The sequence below is a fragment of the Gymnogyps californianus genome, chromosome 15, assembly GCF_018139145.2.
Source record: "Gymnogyps californianus isolate 813 chromosome 15, ASM1813914v2, whole genome shotgun sequence".
Lineage (NCBI taxonomy): Eukaryota > Metazoa > Chordata > Aves > Accipitriformes > Cathartidae > Gymnogyps > Gymnogyps californianus.
The window spans coordinates 13,213,605-13,236,203 of record NC_059485.1 but is presented as its reverse complement, the minus strand read 5'-3'; the positions used below and the strand labels follow the sequence as shown (position 1 = coordinate 13,236,203).

At 38.1% G+C, this 22,599-nt stretch overlaps 1 protein-coding gene across 1 annotated transcript in view; it reads right to left on the bottom strand.

Moving 5' to 3' along the window:
- GRIN2A (glutamate ionotropic receptor NMDA type subunit 2A) overlaps positions 1 to 22,599 on the bottom strand; it is a 184,356-nt gene that overhangs the window by 16,640 nt on the left and 145,117 nt on the right. Inside the window, exons 10-11 of the mRNA XM_050906142.1 lie at positions 19,764 to 19,924; positions 1,890 to 2,077 (exon numbers count right to left, since the gene is read on the bottom strand). Coding sequence (XP_050762099.1) covers positions 1,890 to 2,077; positions 19,764 to 19,924 — 349 coding nt within the window. The remainder of the gene's footprint in view (positions 1 to 1,889; positions 2,078 to 19,763; positions 19,925 to 22,599) is intronic.

The following is a 22,599-nucleotide window of genomic DNA, read 5'->3' as shown; positions in this document are numbered from 1 at the left end:
TAGTGAGTTTCGTAGGCAATTCATTTGTATTATTTTCAGCTACTAAAAACGGGTTAAAGATATAAGCATTCATATGCTATGTAAATCCACAGGTCAAAGTGTAAATACATGATAAGATTTTTCCCTCTTTCCTCCCATCCATTTTGTTTTTTCCCTGATATTCAGAGACGGTGACGCATAAAAATGCGGTACCTTTGGTATTTTGACGAGCTTTCTCTTGAATAGCTTCAGATACTTTCCCTTCTATTTCATTTATTTTCTTTCCCTGTGATTTCATTTCTTTTTGTTGGAAGAGAAGTATCAAAAATGATGAAAGAGTAAGCATGAAAAAAATGCAAGGTGAAAAAAAATGAAAACCTCAGCGATGCTCTGGCAACATCCAGAGGGGTTAGCCCACAACTGAGAAAGACACTTCAGATCCTCCTTCAGGCTATAGAAGCATTTTCTTCTTTAGTATGGGACAAATAATTCAACTTCTCTGATTCAACTTCCCCATTTAAAAATGGGTCAGAGTTACAGCACCTAACACTTCTTAATAGTATTACACAAATAGAAAAATATTCTATTCACAAAATATTCACAAAAAGAAAAATAAAGCAAAGATTTTAGCCAATTAATTGCAACTGTTTAAAACAAGAATATGTAATTGCTTGAAACCTAGCTATTATGGGTCATATATTCATTCCTTAGCAAAGTAAGCAACGTTTCTTCCATAAGCCTCTCTAAATCCAACAGATCAATAATGAGGACACTAATATCTCTATATGTACACCAGACAAAATGCATCAGTTATGATGTTTACATCTCTTCCACTCATTTAGTATTATAATAGGAATAAAATCCATATGCTGGAAGACTAACACACTCACTGTCTCCAGTATGAAAATTAATGTCTTGTTTTTTATGGAACAGGAGGCCACTATGCTAAGGTCCTGCACTTTGCCATTTAAACTGTCCTATTGTACAGAAATTTACCATTCTTAGTCTCAATGGCATGCTATTGGTCACCTTAAGTGCATATTTATTTTTCAATAAAGCCCTCTTTTTCACTGACAGAGAAATGCAAAGTTAACACATGTATCTGTTAAAAAAAAAAATCAAAATGATTATGTAACACCCCATATTCCATCTGATGAAGGATTTTTGTCAGTCATAACAGAAATATTTTAACCACCATATTTTTATTTGCATGCACATGTGAAAGGCTTGAAGTTTCATTGTGGCAAAGAAATGAACATTTCTACAATCAAAATGTAGTTCAAGCCCTATGTGGCAAACGAGTCATTATTACAGTCTACAAATATATCAAAGATGTGCAGTAAGTTTTCTTCTTCTGCAGGGCAGAAGTGCCAAGAGGACCTACAATTTTTCTATTTTTGTGTTGGAATGAAAAATAGCTGTTCGAAATCCAATAAAACCGGTCACCCTACTTCAATTCCATAAACATTCTTTTACCAGAAGTTTAAATTAATCCATCCTAGATTAGGGATCACTTACACCAGTTCAGAACTGAGCTAAACACTTTTAAATAGAAAAACAGTCATGCTGAAAGATAACTCCTCAGGAATTGCTCAAAGGCAAGAATAAAAAAAGAAAATAAATAAATTTAGAAACGCTCTCTCACATTGAGGCCAGCGTTACTTTGTGATGTATACAAAAACACTTTCTGAAAATAGATGCAAACGTCCTTGGTGGTGAGGTGAGTTAGAACAGAGTGGAAGAGAATTCCTGTCTCAGCACTGAGAAATAATTTTACTCATTTGTTTTGCATTTGTTTGGTTTTTTTAAAGACTGTAAGAGAACAGTAGTAAAAGGCTCAGAGCTACTAAAACTGAATTAACTGTGCATACATAGAGAAAGAAAAGAAAGGAAAAAAGATTGGTCCCTACCATCTCCAACAAACTGAAGTAGGGCTAGATCAATTTGTCTCTTCCAAGGTGATCCTTTCTGAAGCGCTATTCCATAGCCTGTAGTGGCAAAGATGTATCCACTCCCTATTGTGACAAGTTTGCAGCCTTCGTCTCTTCCAGCCTTGTAATTCAGCACTGCTGCATCATAGATGAAAGCATCCAACTTCCTGAAATAAAAGAAAACATTTTACAAACCAAATCATCAGGGCCAGCTGTTGCCAGACTTCTTTTGTCCTTGATGTTAGGACCCTGTTGAATATCCTATGGATTCTTTGATATCATTAATACATATCCTGCTCTGCTGTATCTAAAATTAACAAAAGGCATCTATTTTAGTGAGAGGAAAGTAGGACACATAGTTTTGCATTTCTACTTTAAGGCATGCTGTTAAAAAATACTGAGCAGGAGAAACCAAGATACAAAATGTCTTGCCCAGTTATCTTTGTATCTTTGCTCTCAAAATGGATAATAAATATCTTGAGATACAAAATGATCTCCAAAACCAACACAAATGACAACAGAGAATTTAAAATTGAAACAATAACCAGTTAGCTTATTTAAAATACTGAATGAGACTGAAAACGTGAGTTCACCAGTTTTCCATACACTCTTATTTTATGTCTCTTTCCAAAAATAAACAATGAAGGTGGAGGTTAAGTCCTTGCTAAGACAGAGGAAGGTATTGAGGCATATCTGATATAGCTATCTAAATCCTGCTTAAAAATTACAGAAGATATTTCTTTATGATTTGCAGTTCCAAACATATTATTTGTGTATCTGGAGCACAGCAGGAATAAAGGAACTTGTTGTGGAAAAGTTCAAGCCTTTCAAATGTAAGAATGGGATAATCCCATTCTCTAAGGTATACAGGGAACACAACAAAATAGAAGAAAACAAAATCAGTAAGGAAAGGAAAAGAGGCAGTGTCCTTCAGGGATAATTTTTAAGAAGCACTGTAAAGCAAGAGTTAAAAGAGACAGGTGCATGGATATTTCACAAATGAAGCCAGTAAAAGTGCACGTACAAGAGGAGGCGGCCATTTGGAAGGACAATCACCTGCCAGCAGCAGACCTCAATCAAAGGAAAGACATTCTTATACCTACAGAAATTCACACGCAATCTTTAAAAGGAAAAAGATAAAACTTAAGTTTATTTTGTATTGCTGCCCTCATCTGCAGCCAAAAGTTTTAATTTAAGATTTCCACCACTTGCACAAGACTAGCAGAATACAGAGGCAATAGGAAAAAACTATCATCTCAGCCCAAACCCCACCTAAATGACACACTAAATCAAAGTTATTACGTCCCCCAGTAACACACTCTCCCTTTTCAACATCTTTGCCCATCCCATAGGAGTCAGAGGAATGGGAAGGACACAGCTACACAATCGGCTTCACAGGCTGGTGTAGGAGCAGTCTTCGCCCTGCCACACTCACTGGCACCGCAGCTCCCAGGCACTGCCGGCACTGCCTGCTGTGCCTTTGAAGAGCCACAACGCATTACTGTGGAGCGCTGCTAAAATTTTCTGACAGGATGCAAATGACAGAGGCTGGCAAAATACTGCTCATAAACAGTTGGGACCTGTCTTCATGGAAAAGGAATTATAAAAATAAATTAATTGTGGCACAAACAGGTACAAGAGCGTCAACTTCAATTATATTATATCAGTATGTACCAGTTGTGAATTCTGTTGCTGTTGAAGTTTTGGAATCACACTTGCCACTAGCTTAAATCCGTATATGTTGATAAAGCTTTTCATCTATCCATCTCATGTTAAACCAAGAGAAGTACCAGGAGAGAGTGAGGTTGTTGGATTTTGTCTGCTGTCATGAAAAAGTGAAGAGTGAAGTTCCTGTCACTACTTACTGTACTTTATTGCTTCCCTTCAAGGATACTTACCCAACAGTCACCATTCAAGTCATCAAATTGGAATTTAGTGAAGTAGTTAATTTAGAGAAAGTACAGGTGGCTCATGCAATCATTAAAAGAAATAGCTGGGCCATAATTTCCTTTGTTTTTCCGCTCTTCCTTAAAACTCGGTTAGCGCAATCCTCAGCTTAAAAGTCAGTTTAGCTCCATCGGTGCTAGAAGTCTGACTCTCTCCTTCCTTTAAATGGGTAATTTAACACAGAGAAAACAATTGCTAAACATCTGGTAGGTGAAGTATCACAAATACAATCCAGAAATAAGATATGGATGGCTACCTAGCACTGAGGGTAACTAAACTGGAAATAGCCAAGAGGGTGTTGGGGTACTGCTCAAGCCTGCAGTCTTCAACACAAGACCAGACAGTTTTCTAAATGACGTGCTTTGATTAAGCACTTTGGAGACAATCTTTGGTTTGTGTAGAGAGAAAGGACAAAAGTCCACGTCCTTTGGGTAGGCGCACAAGGGAAAAAAAGAAAATTGCTTGCTGTACCCTCAAGATACTTGTAACATTTCTGATCTACAGCAGACAATTACCATAATCAATACAATCCAATCTCATGCTTTTAGACTTCCACCGTTATCTATGGGAAAGGAAGGATACTTCCCCTCTCCGTGGATGCCTTTGGCTCAGGCAAGGGACTGGAAGGTAATGCTCCTCTCTGTGGATACAGAAACTGCTGCAACCGGCCGACCTAAGTTAAAATACACTCTAGAATTTGTCATCTGTTTATTCTGGGATTTATAGTTTTGCAATGTTAGCATATAAAACACATGCTGGTAAACACAGAGAAAATATAGAGAGTCAGCTATTCTTCTGTCAAAACAGACTCAGTCAGAAATACAGAGGAAAAAGATATCTTTGCTAAAGACTCCAGGGCAAAAGCCTTGTGCTACCTCAGAAATCACGCTCTTCATATGCAGCTTGCCTCCTTAGTTATTGAGCAGTGTAGTAAAACCTTGGGACAGAGAGACGAGGCACAATCACAGTTTCACTCACTCGCTGTGGACCTACCTCCCCAGCTTCCCAGAGAGTCTGGCATCAGCTGCAGTGGGTACACACAAGGAAAGCAGGTTCTGAAGATGCAGAAGGGTTTTTGAGGATTTTCTCTGTACTACTTCTATAAGGTCACAATAACTCTCATTACGCAAATCGATTTAAAAACATGAGGTACTTTCTTGACAGATGCTGAGTGCTGAAAGTGTCTGCTATCAGTTGCTGCCCAATGACTGAACTGTAAATCAAAAAGTTGATTGCCCTGAAAAAGTCTTACTGTCTACAAATACAAACTCATATTCAGAATATATTTTCTCCATTTCCAACATAAAACCTATAACCTCTCAAGGCTTAATTATCTCTTCATCATGTGCTGATTACAGAAGTACTATTCCTTGCAAAGCATATCTTCAGAACACGATGTACCCCTGCAGCGTGGGCAGGGAGTAACGAGCCACGACTGAAGCTCTCAGATGTTAGGGCACCCAACTCTTCCATGACTAGGAGGTGAATTTCCTGACACTCTGAATTTTTAAGAACTTTCAGACAACTTTAAACATTCCTCAATAAGAGTTTCCAAAAACTGAGAGAGTAAAATCTGGGCAAGTCTGAAAATTTGACCCTTGCCAAGCTGTTTGCAAAGATGGCAGTGAGCATAAGCTCCGGAAGAAGACAAAGCAGGCGTTTGCGCAGGCCAGCAGGCTGCTGGGGCTGCAGAGGACTTTCCTTCCTGCTATGTCTATGTAGGGAAAGCCACATCTGCTGTTTTCCTTGGCACCGATGGAAGAGCCAGGCTGCGTGCACGGCAGTGACTGCTGGATGCAGTAGCCCATGCTTGTCTTGTCATTCTCAAGGCAGGACTGGCAAGCCTGGATCTGTGCTCCAGCTCATCCTAGTCTTCTTTCTCTTCTTTTTCTACAGACAGACTGGCAAGCCCCGGGATCTTTGTTCTTGTGGCAGCAAAATTCAACTGTGTTACACAGCTGAGAAGCTTTGTATTGGTCTGAGTGCTGCCCACTCTGCTATTTAAGTTACATATTCACTGTAAAACAACTTACACGCAGCGAGTACAGCACCCCACATCAAGAAAGGCTCAAAGCCTCTTGCAAACCTTAGTCATAGAAAAATGAATCAATTAACTTGTCGTTTCAGTGCAGCCACTTCAGGGGGCGAAAAGCTTTGTCACATTGTGTAGGTTTAAATAAACTGCTAAGAATTATTAGAAAGATGAAAGAGAACTATAGAAACTGGAATGCAGCAAGAAACAAGATTTATAACTGCCATGAACTAGCCAAATGCACCAGGCATCTTCAGTGAACGCAGAGGAACAGGACTACAGTGCTATGACTCATCTGAGCAACTGGCAGGTTTGTAAACTTCCTCGGAACTACTGCAATAATCCTGGGTAGGAAAGAAAATAAACATTCTGGAATATTTATATAAGAAAGACTACAAAGGCAAATGTCCTTCATTGCCTAGCAAGCACAAAGAGGAAAGGGGGTGGGGAGAATTTTAGCTCCCACAGCATAGGAGAACATCAGGTGTTATAAAATTATGAATTGGAATAGTTCTAAAAAAACCCAAAAGAGCATTACTGAAAGTAGTAATTTGAAGCGGGAGATCTGTGAAAAACAAATGTGGACAGTCTTGTACCTAAACGTTTATGAGTCACCAAGAAGTGTAAGAGTTGAAAAATCAGAATAGCTATTGCAAAACCCCATTCTCTAAAGTGTTGCTGTACACATTCAAAAATGCCTCTGTAAAGAAAATTGAAGTTAGAGGAAAAGGTACAGAAAAGTAATTTCAGAAAAGTTGAAAACACTTCCCTATAATTTTCCTCATCTTTATTATTGGCACATGCTTTTCATCAAATTCCTATGATGAAAACTGAAAAGCAGGATTAGGAAAATGCTCCCTTATTAGTCATAGCTTCCTCCTCAACAACAGAAGTATAGCTCACTTGGAAAATGTTACTTTGCTTCCTTAACCAACAACATGATCCTTCAGCGATTTTGTTTTCTTGACGGAACAAGAGGAAAAAAATCTAAAATGGCAATCTGCTCAGTAGTTCTGGAGACACAGACAGTAATCCAGCACACTAGAAATCAATCTCTTTCAGTTACTTTGTGTTCTGCTATGACCTGTGTCGTAGTATTCAGAAAATGAGAGGGATGCTTTAATGCAGTCCTGTTTATTCACATTCTTCTATTTTACTGTCAAGCACTGTAGTCTATGGAACAAATAATATTGTGTTTCCATTGAGGATCAGAGAAACTGCAGCACGACTGAAGTCACTTTCCAGTTTTCAACTACTGCAGTAAATCCAAACATACAATATCTACAGCAGAATTAATTTCTCGCTAAAATGGGTACCATTTGGTGCAGTGTTCATCTGTCAGATCCAGGACATTAACTTCAGAATCAATTTTTCTCACTCTCATTTCTTTATGTTTTCTAACACCCCAAATATGTTCTTTTCATGGCCAGACAAAAGCTTTGTATTATTACTAACACAGATTTGACTTAACAAAACCAGAATGCATGTAATATATCAAGTGCACCATCATAGCAATTTGCTTCAACTGCATTTTGCTGTAAACAGCTGTATCACAATAACTTTTCTACATTATTTTGGATGAAGAGTACCTTCTAACTCAAATATGCACCTTCTGGGACTTGTTCTAAAAAATTAAAGGTCAATTACATATTTAAGAGTAATTATTCATTATAAATTATAAAAATTTTCTTCTGAGGAAAGATAGTTAATGAAATCAGATCTATTTTTTAAATTTGCCTAGGTGACTTAAAAAACTAAGAGGTGTTATTCCTCAAATTTGGTTGTAAATAAATGCAAAAGAGACTACAAAGATTATTATATAGCAAGTGTCATACCTGTTTCCTAAGGCTCCAGTCATGTCTTTTGAAAGCACAATATTTGAAATTACTGTCTTATTACAAATATCAGACTGCAAGTCAGTGAATCCTCAAACAATACTTTTAACACCACCTTTGCCCTCCTCTCTTTACCCCCACCCCCATCATCAAGAACATTTTTACCTGTTAAAGCTTTGTCTCCTAAACATAATTTTGGAGAGACACAGCTCATTTTCAAAATATTCTGCAAAAAAACACTACTTTTCAGCTTTTTTGTTTTTAAAAATAAATTGCATATTCTGTAGAATAGATGCCTTACATGACCCTTAAAGTAGCATTTATAATTTGATATTAGGCAAAAAACTGGTACCCACTTAAGACTGGATTAAACATAAGCATATATTTTAGAGATCGTCAATTCCATTGTTGGGAAGGTAGCAAGCGCAAAAATACTGGCTTTAAAATACGATGGATTTACATTACAGATTTACAGATGTATTACAAATTTAATAGTTTGCATTTTATCCCTTCTTTATCCACAGAAGAGGTAAAAGAAAGTATGTGAAGCGTGCATAATGAGAGACACAACGTCATTTGTGCATCTCTCAAACTATGTCCAGGGGATTCAATGCCAAAAGGTCACTATGGAACGACGCAGCAATCAAAGGGAAAGAAGGCTGCTCTGAAAATGAGGCTTCAATGAAAGTGCTCTAAAGTGACACTTTGATATTGCTGGAGCAAGAGAAGCAGCTATTTAACCTTTAGCATGAAGGACTGATGATTTATTTTACCCAGTTTTGACTAAAATGCATTTCAGGTTATCTGATGGCACTTTATCACCAGCAGTGACTTTATCTTTTAGCACGTATTCAAATAGCTCCACGCAGACCTTAAGTTCACATACACTGGATGAATTTCTTGACATCTTGACATTGCCAATTCATTAGGGGAAAATTTAACAACCGCCCCCCTGCAACAACGCAGGTTAGCAAAGTTTAACCCAGTTAAATGATGAACTCATTAGCAGGGAATGAGCTTTCAACTTTTCTCCCAGCTCAAACTGTCCTCACTTCAATCTTCACACAGAAAACGTAGACACAAAATTTGAAAGAGCAAGCTCTGACAGACATTAACACCATTGTGAGAGATTGTGGAGGCTTCACCTCACCTGTCAGGGCAATGTCAGGCTGCCAGAAAAGCCACTGTGAACCTTCCTGCAGCACTTGGCTGCGGTTACCTGAACAGGCATATTCACCCTCCTCGCTCACAGGAGCTCCCATTCACCACCCCTCTGTCCACCCACCTTCCCAGTCCCTATAACATTTCCCTTAGCAACAAAATAATGGAAAATTTAGTGTGCCTTTATGGTTAATTTATACAATGGAATAGTGTCCCACTTCTAGTCTCAGCAGCCAAGCAATGAAGTACTTGCAAAGCGTCAGTTTATCAAAACACAAAATTTGAAAAGTCGAGTAGGGGGAATATATTTTTAGATTAAAGGTTTTGTCCCAGTTACAATAGCATAATGAAGGATAAATTCAGCACAGTTAAGCACCTGATCTTATCCCCAAATCAAATGAATACTAAAACTTAGAATAGCTTCTTCTCAAAAGAAGAGGGGTTAGAATGGGATATAGCTACTTTCACCTGTTCATTTTATTTCCAGGTACTTTGTAATATTTAAAGACATTAGATAGATAACTGCATTACCTAAAAAATGATAATATAGACACAGGAGATAATAACCTTTTTTCAAAAAAATCAGAAGAGCACTCAGGTACTGAGTAAAGGAATTAGAAATAAATTACTATAAATGATTTATTTTCCTAGAGGCAAGTTGCTATGGATCAGCTGAACAGGAGAGAGAGGCTTTTTTTTCTTTAAAAAAAAAAAAAAAAAAAAAAAAAAAAAAGGCAGGCAGTGCATTTATCCTATGGCTGTGAAGAAATTCCTGAAAATGTGACCCAACTTAAAAGGACATGATGATGTCTGCTTCTGTTTATAGATAACTTGAAACTATTGAGGTATGAGCTTCCCCAGACATTTCAATGAGTGCCGCCTTAGATCCCAACAACCCTCTAAATGCCAATATTAGTATTTGCCTGTTCTTCAAAGCCTGCAAGAGCCAACCCGCCCAGAAAGTCCCCTGGAACAGCACATTAAGTTCTACCTAGTCTGTTATTTATTTAGACTTTTTAACACATGTGGAAGAAATAAAAGAATGTGAGAATAACTGCATTTCCTGAAAGGACGGCAAGTGACGGGGAAACAGGGATCAGCCATCAGAAAAACTGATGCCAGAAAATCCTGCCACAAATGGAAATGCCATAGGAAGTCTTTATCTCTGAGCTGCCAGCTTGGTGGCACTTTGTAGTCCAAACCTTGCACGCTGCTCACTTTAGCAGTAACGCTAGCAGGAAAAGCAGGAAAAGCAGGAAAGCTATGCTGATTCAGGCACACATTTCTTTTAAGCGATTAGATTTCAGAATTGATACTTTAGTGAACAGATCCTCTGAAAAATGCGCCTAGATGGAACAGAAAATTTAAATGTTTTCATATCTCTGCAGTCTATTGGCACAAATAGCAGTTGCCCAGTTGCAAACCAGCCTTCCAATTCCTAGCTTGGGTGACTACAGTTGTAACATCAATTGAAAATCATTCCCCTCAGAGTGCAATACCAAAATGAATATTAGAATGAACACTGAAACAAATATTAGATCGAAGTCCAAAAGAAAGCGTCATAATGTAAATTGAAATTAAGTTACCGCAGCCATCTGATGCCAAACTAAATGAAGCTATTGATTGCAGAAGTTGCCCGAATCCGGTCAACCAGGAGAGAAAATACTGAACGGGCCAAACTGTTTAGCAGAGATTTCTTTTTTACAGAATGTCAGGAAGAAAATCATTACTCACATTATTAGCTCCTTCAGATGGTTTTAAGGAAAGTGTATTTGTACAATAATTTAGTACTTACTGTCAAAATTGATAGGGATAAATAGACATTCTGGAGCACGGTAAACATCTTGCTCTCCCAGGTGGTTTTGGATCTTTGTTCAGTGCTGTTTCACTTACAAGTTTCCCCAGAGGTAGATATGGTTAGGAATACCCATACATGGGCAGTAGATCCTCACTGGCTTAGACTTAGGTCCCGATACTCTATGACACTCGCAAACAATAGATGCTTAAGGAGGAATAAAAGAAACAAGGCATGTATGGATGCTATTGTCCCTGAATATATCTTCTTGGCTTCAGATGAATGGATATTTCATGAGCTACAGGCTGTATTAAGCCCCATCATGTCTAACAGCTGCCAAATTATTCACCTTCCACCAATTCCTTCAGTTTCTTTCTGAGCTTGTTTTAATTTTGGTCTTCACAGCACCTCATCTCCAGAATGTAACTATGCCAATTTAACTCCACAAATGCAATATTCTATCAATCACTACTGAACTTTGCAAAGGTCTGGTGCCAAACGGGGAAAAGACAGAGAAAGAGACACTGAGAGAGAGAAGAGAGCAAAGAGGAGAGACTGACTGATGTTCACTTTTACTTAAAAAAAAGTGGTCTACAGCTGTGATTATTTCAACTTGTCAGCACTAAAGAGTACTACAGAACAACAATTTCTGCAAGTATTTTACATCTCTATTTCCACTCCAGCTACAAGGCAGAAAGTATGGAGGTATAAAATATGATACTCCATACACGATTTACAGCAAAAGTTGCCTGAACTCATCAGTGCTGCAGATGTGGTCTAGCTCGGTTTCAGATTACATTTGACTGAGAAAATTAAAGTTCAGTTCAGCTTTTTTCTAAGGAGTTCCCATGGTCCTGTCTCACAGCTCTATTGAATTTTTTGTTTTGTCTTTCAGACCAGCTGCAGAAATGGGTGCTTCTAAGCATCAGCCTCCAAATTGTCCAAAAGTTATATCCAGAAAAATGGTCTAGTGCGTGCCTTTGTACGGCAGTAGAGCAATCAGGGAACTAGTTAAATCAGTCCTCTAAGCTATTTTATATTCCTGACCATTAGTTATAAGTACCATTGACAACGAATTATCTGAAATATTAATTTCTCATTTTATGTCACACATTCACATTTTGGATTTATCACGCCCTTAAAGGAATTATTACCTGGAACAATAATTTGCCCTTTCAGGGTCTGACAGAAATCTTTTAAATTAATATCCTATAGATCTGATGAAAATATGGACAGTAATTTTCTTAAACATTTTTCCTTAATGAAAAAACATTTAGAGATATAAATTGAATTCATCACTCAGTACTTTCCTTTAAAAAAAAAAAAAGGCTAATTCCTATCTTAGATTATAAGTTTTGTTGTAGTAACAGCAGATGCAGACTCAGGAAAATATTTTTCCAATCACATGTGAATAAACAAGTTTCAGATTCAGTAGTTTAAACTGGTGAATTTTGAGTACCCCAAAAGATCTCTATAGGCTTTCATACTTTGAAAGACACTTTGAAAGAGGAGATCATTCCCTCTTCATTAAGATCAGTACATAATTCAACTACAGGCTGCTGTTTCTGTGACATCTTAAAAATGTGACTGGAGCAAGGATCACCCATGTAAAAACTGGTTATTTCAGTGGCTGGATTTGATTTTTTAATCCTGTTTTTGAAGCTTGTGAAAAACACAAAACCCAAGCAGGCTCAGAATAGAGAGCTTTGACGAGTAGGCCATGAGAAAGCAGGAAAACATCATGTTCTTAGAATGATAGCTGGATATTAAGGATTTGATACATTATTTTAAAATTCAGTTGCATAAAGTAGTGCTTGTGCTAAAGTTTCTCTCTTCATGTATCATACCAGGCATCCAGGAGGGTTGCAAGCAATAAATTATTACAGACTACAGATACCTCATGCTGCCTGCTGACCTTTCCCTTTCTTCCTCAAACACACTTCAGAGTCAACCATCTCTGGCGATTTCTTAAAAATTTGGTAAAAGAATTGCTATATGTACTGTAACATTAAAAGTCTAAGAAAAGAGTGAATATTCTCAATTACAAATACTGTAAGGTGTTGTCAATCAGAAACAGTCAAAAAATATTGAGCCACTAGGTTAAAAGTTTAATAATTTAGGTCTGCTGAACATTTCTTTGAGTTCCGGTTGCAAGCTGTTATTATCTGCCCACAAGGATGACGACGAACTTGCGCTTTTTATGAAAAATTAAAATATATAATTTTTCTCTCAAACAGGTAATTTCTTTCATAGCTTTCCCTCCTTTTTGTAGGTGAAAAGGTATGAATCACAGAAAGAATAAAAACTAGAAAGCTTTTCCTTTGATGAAAATGTTGATGACACTTTTCCTGTAAAAATAAATTGAAAATACTGCAAAAAATATTGAAATTGTTTTTGCATCCAAGTGGAGATGTCAGCTGGCTGCCTAAAAGACAAGTTTGTTTTGTTTTTTACTTTAGGCACACCACCATTTTAATTGACAGACCTAATTAACAGAAGGACCTGCTGGGCACAATCTGAACTGTGTTCCAGCTGACAGAAATGGAGATGTTTGCCTCCTGGTTATGCCTGTGCCACACTGCAGAAGCTGCCAGCGCAGCCTCTGACCAGTTTGTATCTGTTCAGCAAATAACAGAGTGTGCAAAGCTGTGAATTGGATACAATTTATAAGCACTGTAAGGACAACAAAAATCCAATTCAGGCCAATAAACTTAGAGACTGAGTGTTAAAAGGGCGTCAGAGCCTTCTAGGGTCTTCTCTTGCACTTTCTCTGCTTAGTACTGTTGGATTCTTAAAAAAATACTAATAATCGTATTGTTGTTTTCACACGAGAGACTGTGCTTGTGGAGACGAAATAACTTCTCACGCCATTCACACTGTTCAGTTAGATACTTTCAGGTGTTTCTTCTAGCATCATTATTTGTCATTAAAAAATGCTGAGGAACAGAATCATCACATGTTCCTATCAAAGCGACTAGCGGCTCAGGACACACCTGCAGGCCGATAGCATCTTCTCAGGGGACAGCTCACATTTGATAATCCACTGCATCTGAGGCCACACCTGCCGAGGCTCCGGCAGTGCAGAAATGCTATCACCACAGCATTCTTTCCAAGCGGCTTTGTATTTCTGCCAGTATGCCACAGATGACTAGGGAATAAGGTATTAAACTTGATGTGTATAAACTACCAAGCATAGCAATCTTTAACAGGAAGGCAGACAGAGTCCCAAGTAAACTTCAGCATCAAATCCCTGAATATATAGTCATAGCTGTGGCTGTAAACAAAAACTGAAAACCGCTCACAACAGCGAGGGGGTCTGCAGCTGTACAACAAGGGGCTGCTTGCCTGTGAAACACAAGGGATTCGTTGCTGCAGTTTCCTTGAAACAAGTTATATCCTCAGCTTTTTGCAATGAAACTGAAATAAAGTCCTCACATTAATATGCTGCCATAACACAGCATCAGTTAGACCATCTCTTTTCTTGAAACAAGATATACACTGCGTGATACTTAGCTGCAGTCCTTATATCCAAGAAAATTAAGGAAGTGAAGAAAAAATTAGATGGATTCATCAGTGACAGATAATAGGCAAGTGAAAGTTTCCCATTTTATCTCTATAGTAAGAAGAGACTCTCCCAATTAAATTTGCTAATTTCAGCCATTAGCAGTTAAATCCCAGACAATATTCCAGTGTAGATGTGCTGGGGCAAAGGTGAGAACACAAAATGCATTTCCAGTTTATTGTCATTGCACTTTATCCTCTTGACAGTTTTACAGCAGCAGAACACTCATACACGGAGAAACACTACATGCAAACTCAACAGCTACAAGCTGATACAACCCACACCAAAGAATTACAACAGGTAAGGTTGTTTTGCCTGCAAAAGATAGCATTCTTTAACCTCTTCTGGAAAAATATAGCAAGGCAAACAGAAGGAAACAAACCCAAACAGCCACTGTAAACATAACACAATAATTAACTACTTCCTATTTGAAGACTTATTCTCTCTTGAAGAAGCACAATCAATAGGATCTGTCTCTCTGGTACAGAAGGCTGTAGAAATGTAGATCAATTAAAAGCAGCATAGACAGAAATGCTTGTGATGCATTTTTAGAACTTTATTTGATCAATAAACACCTAAAGAACACAGAGGAGCCACCACAGCTCTAACAGAGCTGGACTTCACCCGCCAAGAATACATTAGCTAATGTCTTACAGACTTTACTCTTCTGAATAATGCTCAGGAAAATAACTGCCGTTTCTGTTTTCATTAAGGAAAAGGAACAAAAAACTCTGGAGAATTCCTGAGCTGCTCAGTCCTGCCTAAAGAGCAATCCGAAGCTCTGCAGGTAGCACAGCATGTGTGGTTCAGTTGATTCCTTATATGCATGAAATTTAGGGAAAAACACTGGTACATTTTTTGACAAGCTTGTAAGACCGTGATTACTTTCAGTACTAAATTGTATTGAAGGAGGGACAATATTTTGCCATTTTGAAAAATATTTAGTAGTACTTCAATAACAAGATGCATGAATTTTGCTGCCTTTTAACAGACCTGGTTGCAAACTGATACCTTTAATAAATACAGAAAGTTCTGCTGTTGTTCAAACGGTGTTTCAGCAGCTTTCTGAGAACTGTATCTGTGAATCTCAGAAATAAGACACTATTGACAAGAGGTAGATATTACTGAGACTTTACAAATTTTTTAAAAAGTATTTTCAGCAACAAAGGTTGATTTCTTATCAAACAAAGGGGAAAAGCCAATATAGCTGATAAATTTGCCTTCACCATTGATAGCAACAAGCCTTCATGAGTAAGCTGCAATGAACCCCCCCATGGGGATTCACATGAAAGGAGCAGGTATAATGTCAATGTCAGTCTAAAGCAAAAATCTCATTTCCATTTTGATTTGCAGCATTTTCCAGTTGATTCCTTTCTAGAATGATCTTAAACATTTTTGATGCTAATTGAACAAGATAGGTCCAAGCCTATTGCCCATGTAGTGAAGTTGTTTGTTCTAATTAAAAAAACCAAATGCAGATGCTTTCATTGTAAGTTAATTTTTGAAACACGGTTAGCTTCACCTCTCAAAGATGAAAACAGAAAAGGGCTGGGTATTTTGTTCAAGGCTTCCCAGACACAGATGTGTGCACACTCATCTCTGCATGTACAGCAATACTCCAACACAAGACCTCTCTAACCCCTACACCAGACCAGGAAATAAAGGCAGGAACATAATTTATTTTATACACATTTCTATCCGTATTTCTGCCCTTGAGGTTTTTCCTGGCCATGTTAGTGACTGGACTGAAGCAGCTGATTTTTCACTTCTTGTGAGAAAGTAAGACAAAAAACCCAGTTTGTTTTTTAATTTGTTTTCAGAATGAGGAAAGGGACTTGAGCATGTCTCCAACAAAAAAGAAATCTTAGAGAAATCTGTCCATCTGAAGCTTTGTTTGTCTCCTTCCCGCTTTCTCCTTCCAGTTCAACTCAATAACATTATGTATTAAATACGATGGTCTCAAAGATCAAGATATTCCCTATATATCTCAAGAGGCTAACACTAACTAAAGCTGATTGAAAGACTTAAGAGTTTGAGATAGAGCAAAACCAGACTGAACTGTGACAAGAGACTACTTGGTAGTTTGATTCTATTTAGATCAGATACCACACGTGTAGCATTATTCAGTCATTAAGTTTTGCCTGATTGCTGGTATTTTTTGATTCAACTTAAAATTAGAATGAAACACTATATATAAGGAATTAAAGGGGACTAAATCTTATGTCTTCAATTAAGCAAAAGTAGTTTTAAAAGTGAGATTGGAAATACATACAGGTTATACAAACATTCTTCAGGAATAACACAGGTACTATTTATTTTGACTCGCAGCAGCAGTTATCAGCGAGACAATCTTTGCAAGTCCTTCCCAGGTCTATGGTCTATGACTCTACAATTACCAGGTAGTTCATCTTCAAAAAGCTGTGCGGAAGCAGCAAGCTTTACCATATGTAAGAAAAATTGCTTGTGGTATGCTACCAATGATGAGGATGAAAAAAGAAAAAAGATAAAAGTACAGGAATAGCTTTGACAAGAGATAAATATGAAACCAGACAAAAGAGGTGTAATAAGGTAAGCAGAACACACACATACTGAAGAGGAAAATAGAAATTATATATTTGCTCCAAAGCAGAAGCAGTTTGAGGAAGGAGAGACAGGTCATCCTCAAATGAGCAGTAGCAACATAGGCTCCATCAGGCAAGACCTATTAAAAATCATGGGATCAAGCGAAGTAGGGAAGGTGAAAGCTTGATCAAGTCTAGATAAGGATGAAAGGGCAAAGTTTACATGGAAGAAAGAAACAATCTGGTCAAATAATTCATGAGGGAGAAAGCAAGAATATACAGCACTGGTATAGAAAAAAATGAGGAAACAGTTTTGTATACTGAGGAACAGAACAGAAAATTTGGTAGAAAAAGTGAAAAATGATGGTTTTGAAGAATATGAGTCTAGAGAAAAAGAAGAGGCAGGCAATTGTAATACACTACCAAATACCTGTTCATGCTTTTCTATTCTCGTCCCTACAGGGAATGCAAGTTATTACAGTCCCGTATTACACAGTCTCATCTCTCTCATTCAGGACACACTTAGTTCCAGGGATCCCTGAGGTGTCAGCCACGGGAACTGCATCACATCCTCACCAAACATCTTAGCAAAAAGGAAAATCTGGGTGGGCTCAAGGTGCAAGTGGCAGGTGAGGATGACAGAGCCTGACCGGTTTGGTCACCTAAATGAAATCATCTTTCCAGAGAGAAACCACTCCGAGGGAAAAAGAAGGTACAATAACTCTGCCTGATCTGTAACCGCGTTTACTGCCCACAATTACCACATTGATTGAGTCTTTGCACATTTCTTGCTCTGCAGAAACAGAAGGCAGAAAATATGTAAGCCCACTTGACACTACTCTCCTGCTGGAATGTCCAAACCTGTGATATAAGCAAACACAAAGTGACACTTCTATTGTGGGAAACTTCAGCAGCTGATGACATGCTGTTTAATCCTTCTGTAGGTGCCATCAGACAAAATATTAAGGAGCGCAGCTGTATGTAGCAGTTACTTATATTGATCTGGAAAACACCGCACATGGCAGCTTATTTGCACCATCTGCTACAGAAATGTCAGTCAAGGGGAGCAAGGTAGACACCTGGGGGTCTCCACACTGAGAAATCACTCAGAAGAGGAAAGAAACTCCAGCGGGGTGGGGGGGGATCTATAAAAAATGAATAGCTTGTGCTGTCAAAAGGACTAAAGCTTTTGAGGAAGAGCAGCAGCTGGCACAAGAGCAGCCAGCCTGAGTTTTAGTGAATATCCTGAACTCCCCTGCAGCCAGGTAGCCCCCCCCTTTTCATGCTTAAGTGTCTGACAGGTGGCCTGATTTTAAAGCTAACAGCAGTTTTTCAGGGCTTTCAGTAGCACAAATGGTTGGTGAAAAGTACAAGGAATATACATCCCATAAATAAACTATCCATCCAACTGAACAAGCCCTAGTAATGGCTGAAATTAAGGATAGCTGCTTCTTTAAAAATTCACAGCAGGAATGGTAGCATTCAGCTGACTATCTATACTGCATCATTTAGCTGTCACCCAGGAAATACAACTTGCACAGGCACGGTTGGACCAGGAGCTCTGCCTCCAGTTTGGAAGACCTTGGGCAAGGCTCATCTCACATTATGTTACATGTCTGTCTTAGGATGGGACAAACCGTGCTTGAGAAATGCCAGTTGAGAATGCCTTGAGAAATGACGACAGAGGGAGCCAGACAGCAACATGGAGACAGAAGAGAAGGAAACAGTAGGAAGGATAATTTTTTAAAGAAGGGAACCTGCACTCTAAGGAAAGATTTGAGGACTTCATGGTTTTTTTGCATAAGAAATATGTCACAATCCCCTACATGTTTGGGAGAAGGAGAGTAAAAATTAAAAGGACAAGCAGTTCCCAAAAAAGGACCAAAAGTAACAGCTTAATTTAGTATAGGAAGAAATGTGTCCTGTGTTCACCATAAATAATAGCAGGCGAGATGTGCCTTGAAACAGCCACTAGACTAGATGTACTTAAATCCTCTATGGGTAGCTTAGCCTTCTCACTTCAAAACAAAACAAACCTAAACAAACTATATTGATAAATTATTATTATTGTAATCCAGTATTATTAACAAAAATACACATACTATTATCAAGCCTATACGTTTAGAAAAGATTACTAGAGCTAACACATTCCTGTCACCCAGATGAATACTGATACAAGCAGTGAGTCACTCTCATACCTTTTGAGGATTAAGAATGAAAATTCAATCTCTTTTTCCAGCCAGGCAGAATGGACTACTTCAGAGAGAGAAAAGGATGGATGGCACTCAAGTCTAAATCTCAGATCTTAAGGAAGACGGACAATAATATTTGCCAGAATAGTTACCAAGATTGCCAGAAGCAGGAGTAGATAGTACATTTGAGACTATCTCATCTCAACAGATTTTACGAAGATCAAAGTCAATACTTCAGATGTGACAGTAAATGTACAGGGCCATGCCAATTAGACGAGGGAAGAAAATGTAAGAGTGGACCTAAAAGCATACCAAAGGCATGGGAGGTTGAAAAGAAATAACAAGTAGTTGCACGCTGGCCAGACAAACAAGCTTTGTCAGAAATTCACCCTGCAAAAGCACATTCCTATGAGAGAGAGTTCTGCAAAGATAACAATGGACTGTACAAAACATCATGTTCTGCGTTGAGCCCCCACCCAAATCCAGGTCCATCTCTATCATCTCTCTTTAAATTTGAGAAATACTAATTCTGCCCTTTGAATCTATTTTACGTAGGACTTCGAAGCTTCCATGCAATTTTAAAATAGTCATACATATCACAGGCAATCATTTTCCTTTCTGATATCTGTACAGTGCAGTTGAAAAAAAAAAAAAAGAGCCATGTACTACACAGCATACCTGACATCAGTCTGTTCAGTATCACAGTACAGATCAATATTTCTCCATTTTTGCAAAGTCTACATTTAAAATCCATGGAAAAAAGCTTACCCAGTTTTCAAGCTGACCAAGGCATCTTCAACTCCTTTCTGATTATACTTTGTCATGTAAAGGTGCATATCAGGGTAGTTGTTTCTGATATTCCTTTCTGTGCTTCCATTTGGGACCGTTCCAAATCGAAAAGGAGGTGAATAATCATGCGGCCTTTGAAACTAGAGAGAAAAGGGAAAAGCAAAATGTTTCAGGCATTCAAAATGTGAAGAAGGGCAATTTCATATTGAAAAAACCAGAAGTCGTATAAGCTGCCTCAAATTTCTTCTAGGCAAATGCTGTGGGTTAATTCAGCTCTATCATACCAGAAACTGGGTCTTCACACTGGCTGAACTTGCAGAAACGACTACATCCAAAGTAAAACCAGCTCAATTTTGCCACTAATGTGACTTTCTCCCATGCATTGTAATATGGCAGGACAGCAGAAAGTGGAGCAGAGAGATACTGGAAGATGTTCCTCATCTGCCAACATCTCCCTAGAGAACTCAAACTACGAGCAGACATACTGGTAAAACAGCAATCAAAAGAGAACAGTGTTTTGTTGATAGTCATTTCACACTTCCAACTCAGTTGAGACATTGTGGGTCCCCACACAAAGAAGGCAAAAGGATGATTTGCACTACTTGATCGGGAGCCTAACGCACTGCTCCTGGAGGGCTGCGGGAAGCTTGTGCGCAGGGAGGGACAGGGTGAGGGCTGGCTTTCCTTCCACCGCCATGAGTCAAGGGGAATAAAAGTTCTTGTATCTTCCCCAGGGGCTCAGCAGCTACATCACTTGACATGAAAAGGGCTTCTGGAGCTCTCACACCTATAATCCTAGTCCCTATTTATTCCTACACTGTAAAACTACAAACCATTTGCTTGAGGGCATATAGGTTTGTTCTACAATTTTACCCTCTATATCACTATTGCATCAGCACAGAAAAACAAGCCAGGGAATATCTGCAAAGGAATAGCAACAGCTCAGGGCACACTCAGGTTTCAGATTTGGAAATCATTCAGATAATCTCACATAAACTTTTGCTAACAGACCTGAAAATTTTATATGCGCCTTTTCAATATCTCCCTTTAAATACCAAGTGACACTTTAGGATGAAGCTAAAATGTGTCTTTAAGAAATAAATGAAAAAGGCCACTCAAATTAGAGGAACTATTGGCTAATGAGGAAATTCAATTGAGCATTTGTAAAAGCAGTCACCCGTGAATTCCACGGTAAAATGCACTCTGGTTTTACTGTTGAAGTTAGAAGAGCAATCTGTATACCCTGTGCTGCAAGAGACAGCTAATACTTATACAGCTGCCGCTTCCTTTGGGCTACATATGTAATACTTCTCTTTTTAAAGTTTGGTCTCAAGGCATCAAGAATTCCCAGGATCCAGTGCCAATTTGTAAAGAGAATACAAATAGGCTTATACAAAAACTGGGAGTATTTTCAGTTCCATCAAACCTTGACTGTGAAATTATTGCTGCAACAATATTTTCATGTTACAGAACTACAATTAAATGCTTCATTTTAATTAAGCATATTTTGACAAAGCATAAAGGAATGAACTCTCTTTTTCTCTATTCATTTAGCTAACAGACGTCTTTTCTCATTTTCCCTTTTCACAGCTTTACTGTTTAAATTATTACTTTGCTACTACTTTACACATACTAATTGACCCATGCACTAAAATTACACTGTATACCAGTCATGGTTCTTAGTCTATATTTGCTATCTCCTTTTTTGAGTTTATTATTCAGCACTGAAACAAACCCTGCTCTTAAATATATGTCCAGAGATTCTACTGATATAGATGTAGCTTGCTATTAACTTTATTTAAATCTACAGATAATGAATCCCTGAAGTAGTGAGATGGCTTTCAATATCTCCTAACACCTGTATCAAATTTGCCAGTCAACAGAATTGGAAAAAATAATTAAAGAAACAACATCAATTTCAAGACCTGTAAAAATTTCTGCTGCTCATACAGCTGACATTTTTTGGAAATTCAGCTGTGGTGAGCATTCTGCAAGCTCAATTCCTAATGCTGGCGTATGGCAGGGGAATTGGGGGAACAGGGATATTATGGTGGAGTATAATGGAGTTTGGTTCTGAATATTCTCACTTTTCAAGAGCATTCATGAGTTTAAGATGTTGGGAGGAGTTTCATCCCATAGGAATAGTTGAAGGAATGGAGGTATCTGTCCCAAATTAAACATTCATGAAACACAAAAATATCTCTGCAGAAGAGCAGAGATTAATAAAAAGTACTAGTTCATTCAAAGATCACAGGGATAACAAGCAGATGAATAGTTCCAAACACCATCCACAGACTGGAATTTCTTGGCACAAGACACCCAACCAATGCATTTTAACAGTCACAAGGAGATAACTTTTTTGAAACGATTGTCTGCTACTACTGCCTGCTCACAGACTACTTGTAAAGAAGAAAGAAAGGGTTTAAAATCTTTTTACTAACAGTGCACTCATATCTAAGGTGTATAAAGTTCTCATCAATAATTTTAAACTTATATTCTGTGAACTGACATGTCCTGGAGAAGCATATAGGCTCTGTGATTGCAGCAAAGATCTATGTGGCAGGCATGACACAAGAAAGAAAAAAGGATCAAATCTCTACATGCACTCATTTTCCCTGAAGCCCCACGATGGGAAATAAAATACACCATGTCTGCTAGGAAGCAATTTTCTTCCTAGACATTTTCTGAAATGCTAATTTTTTTTCATCATTAATAAAATCCTTAAATTGAATGTACAAGCCCCCTGCTTGAATCATAATTGTGGAGAGATCTACTGTTATTCAGAAGACTAACCAATTCATTCTTGTTTCCCCAT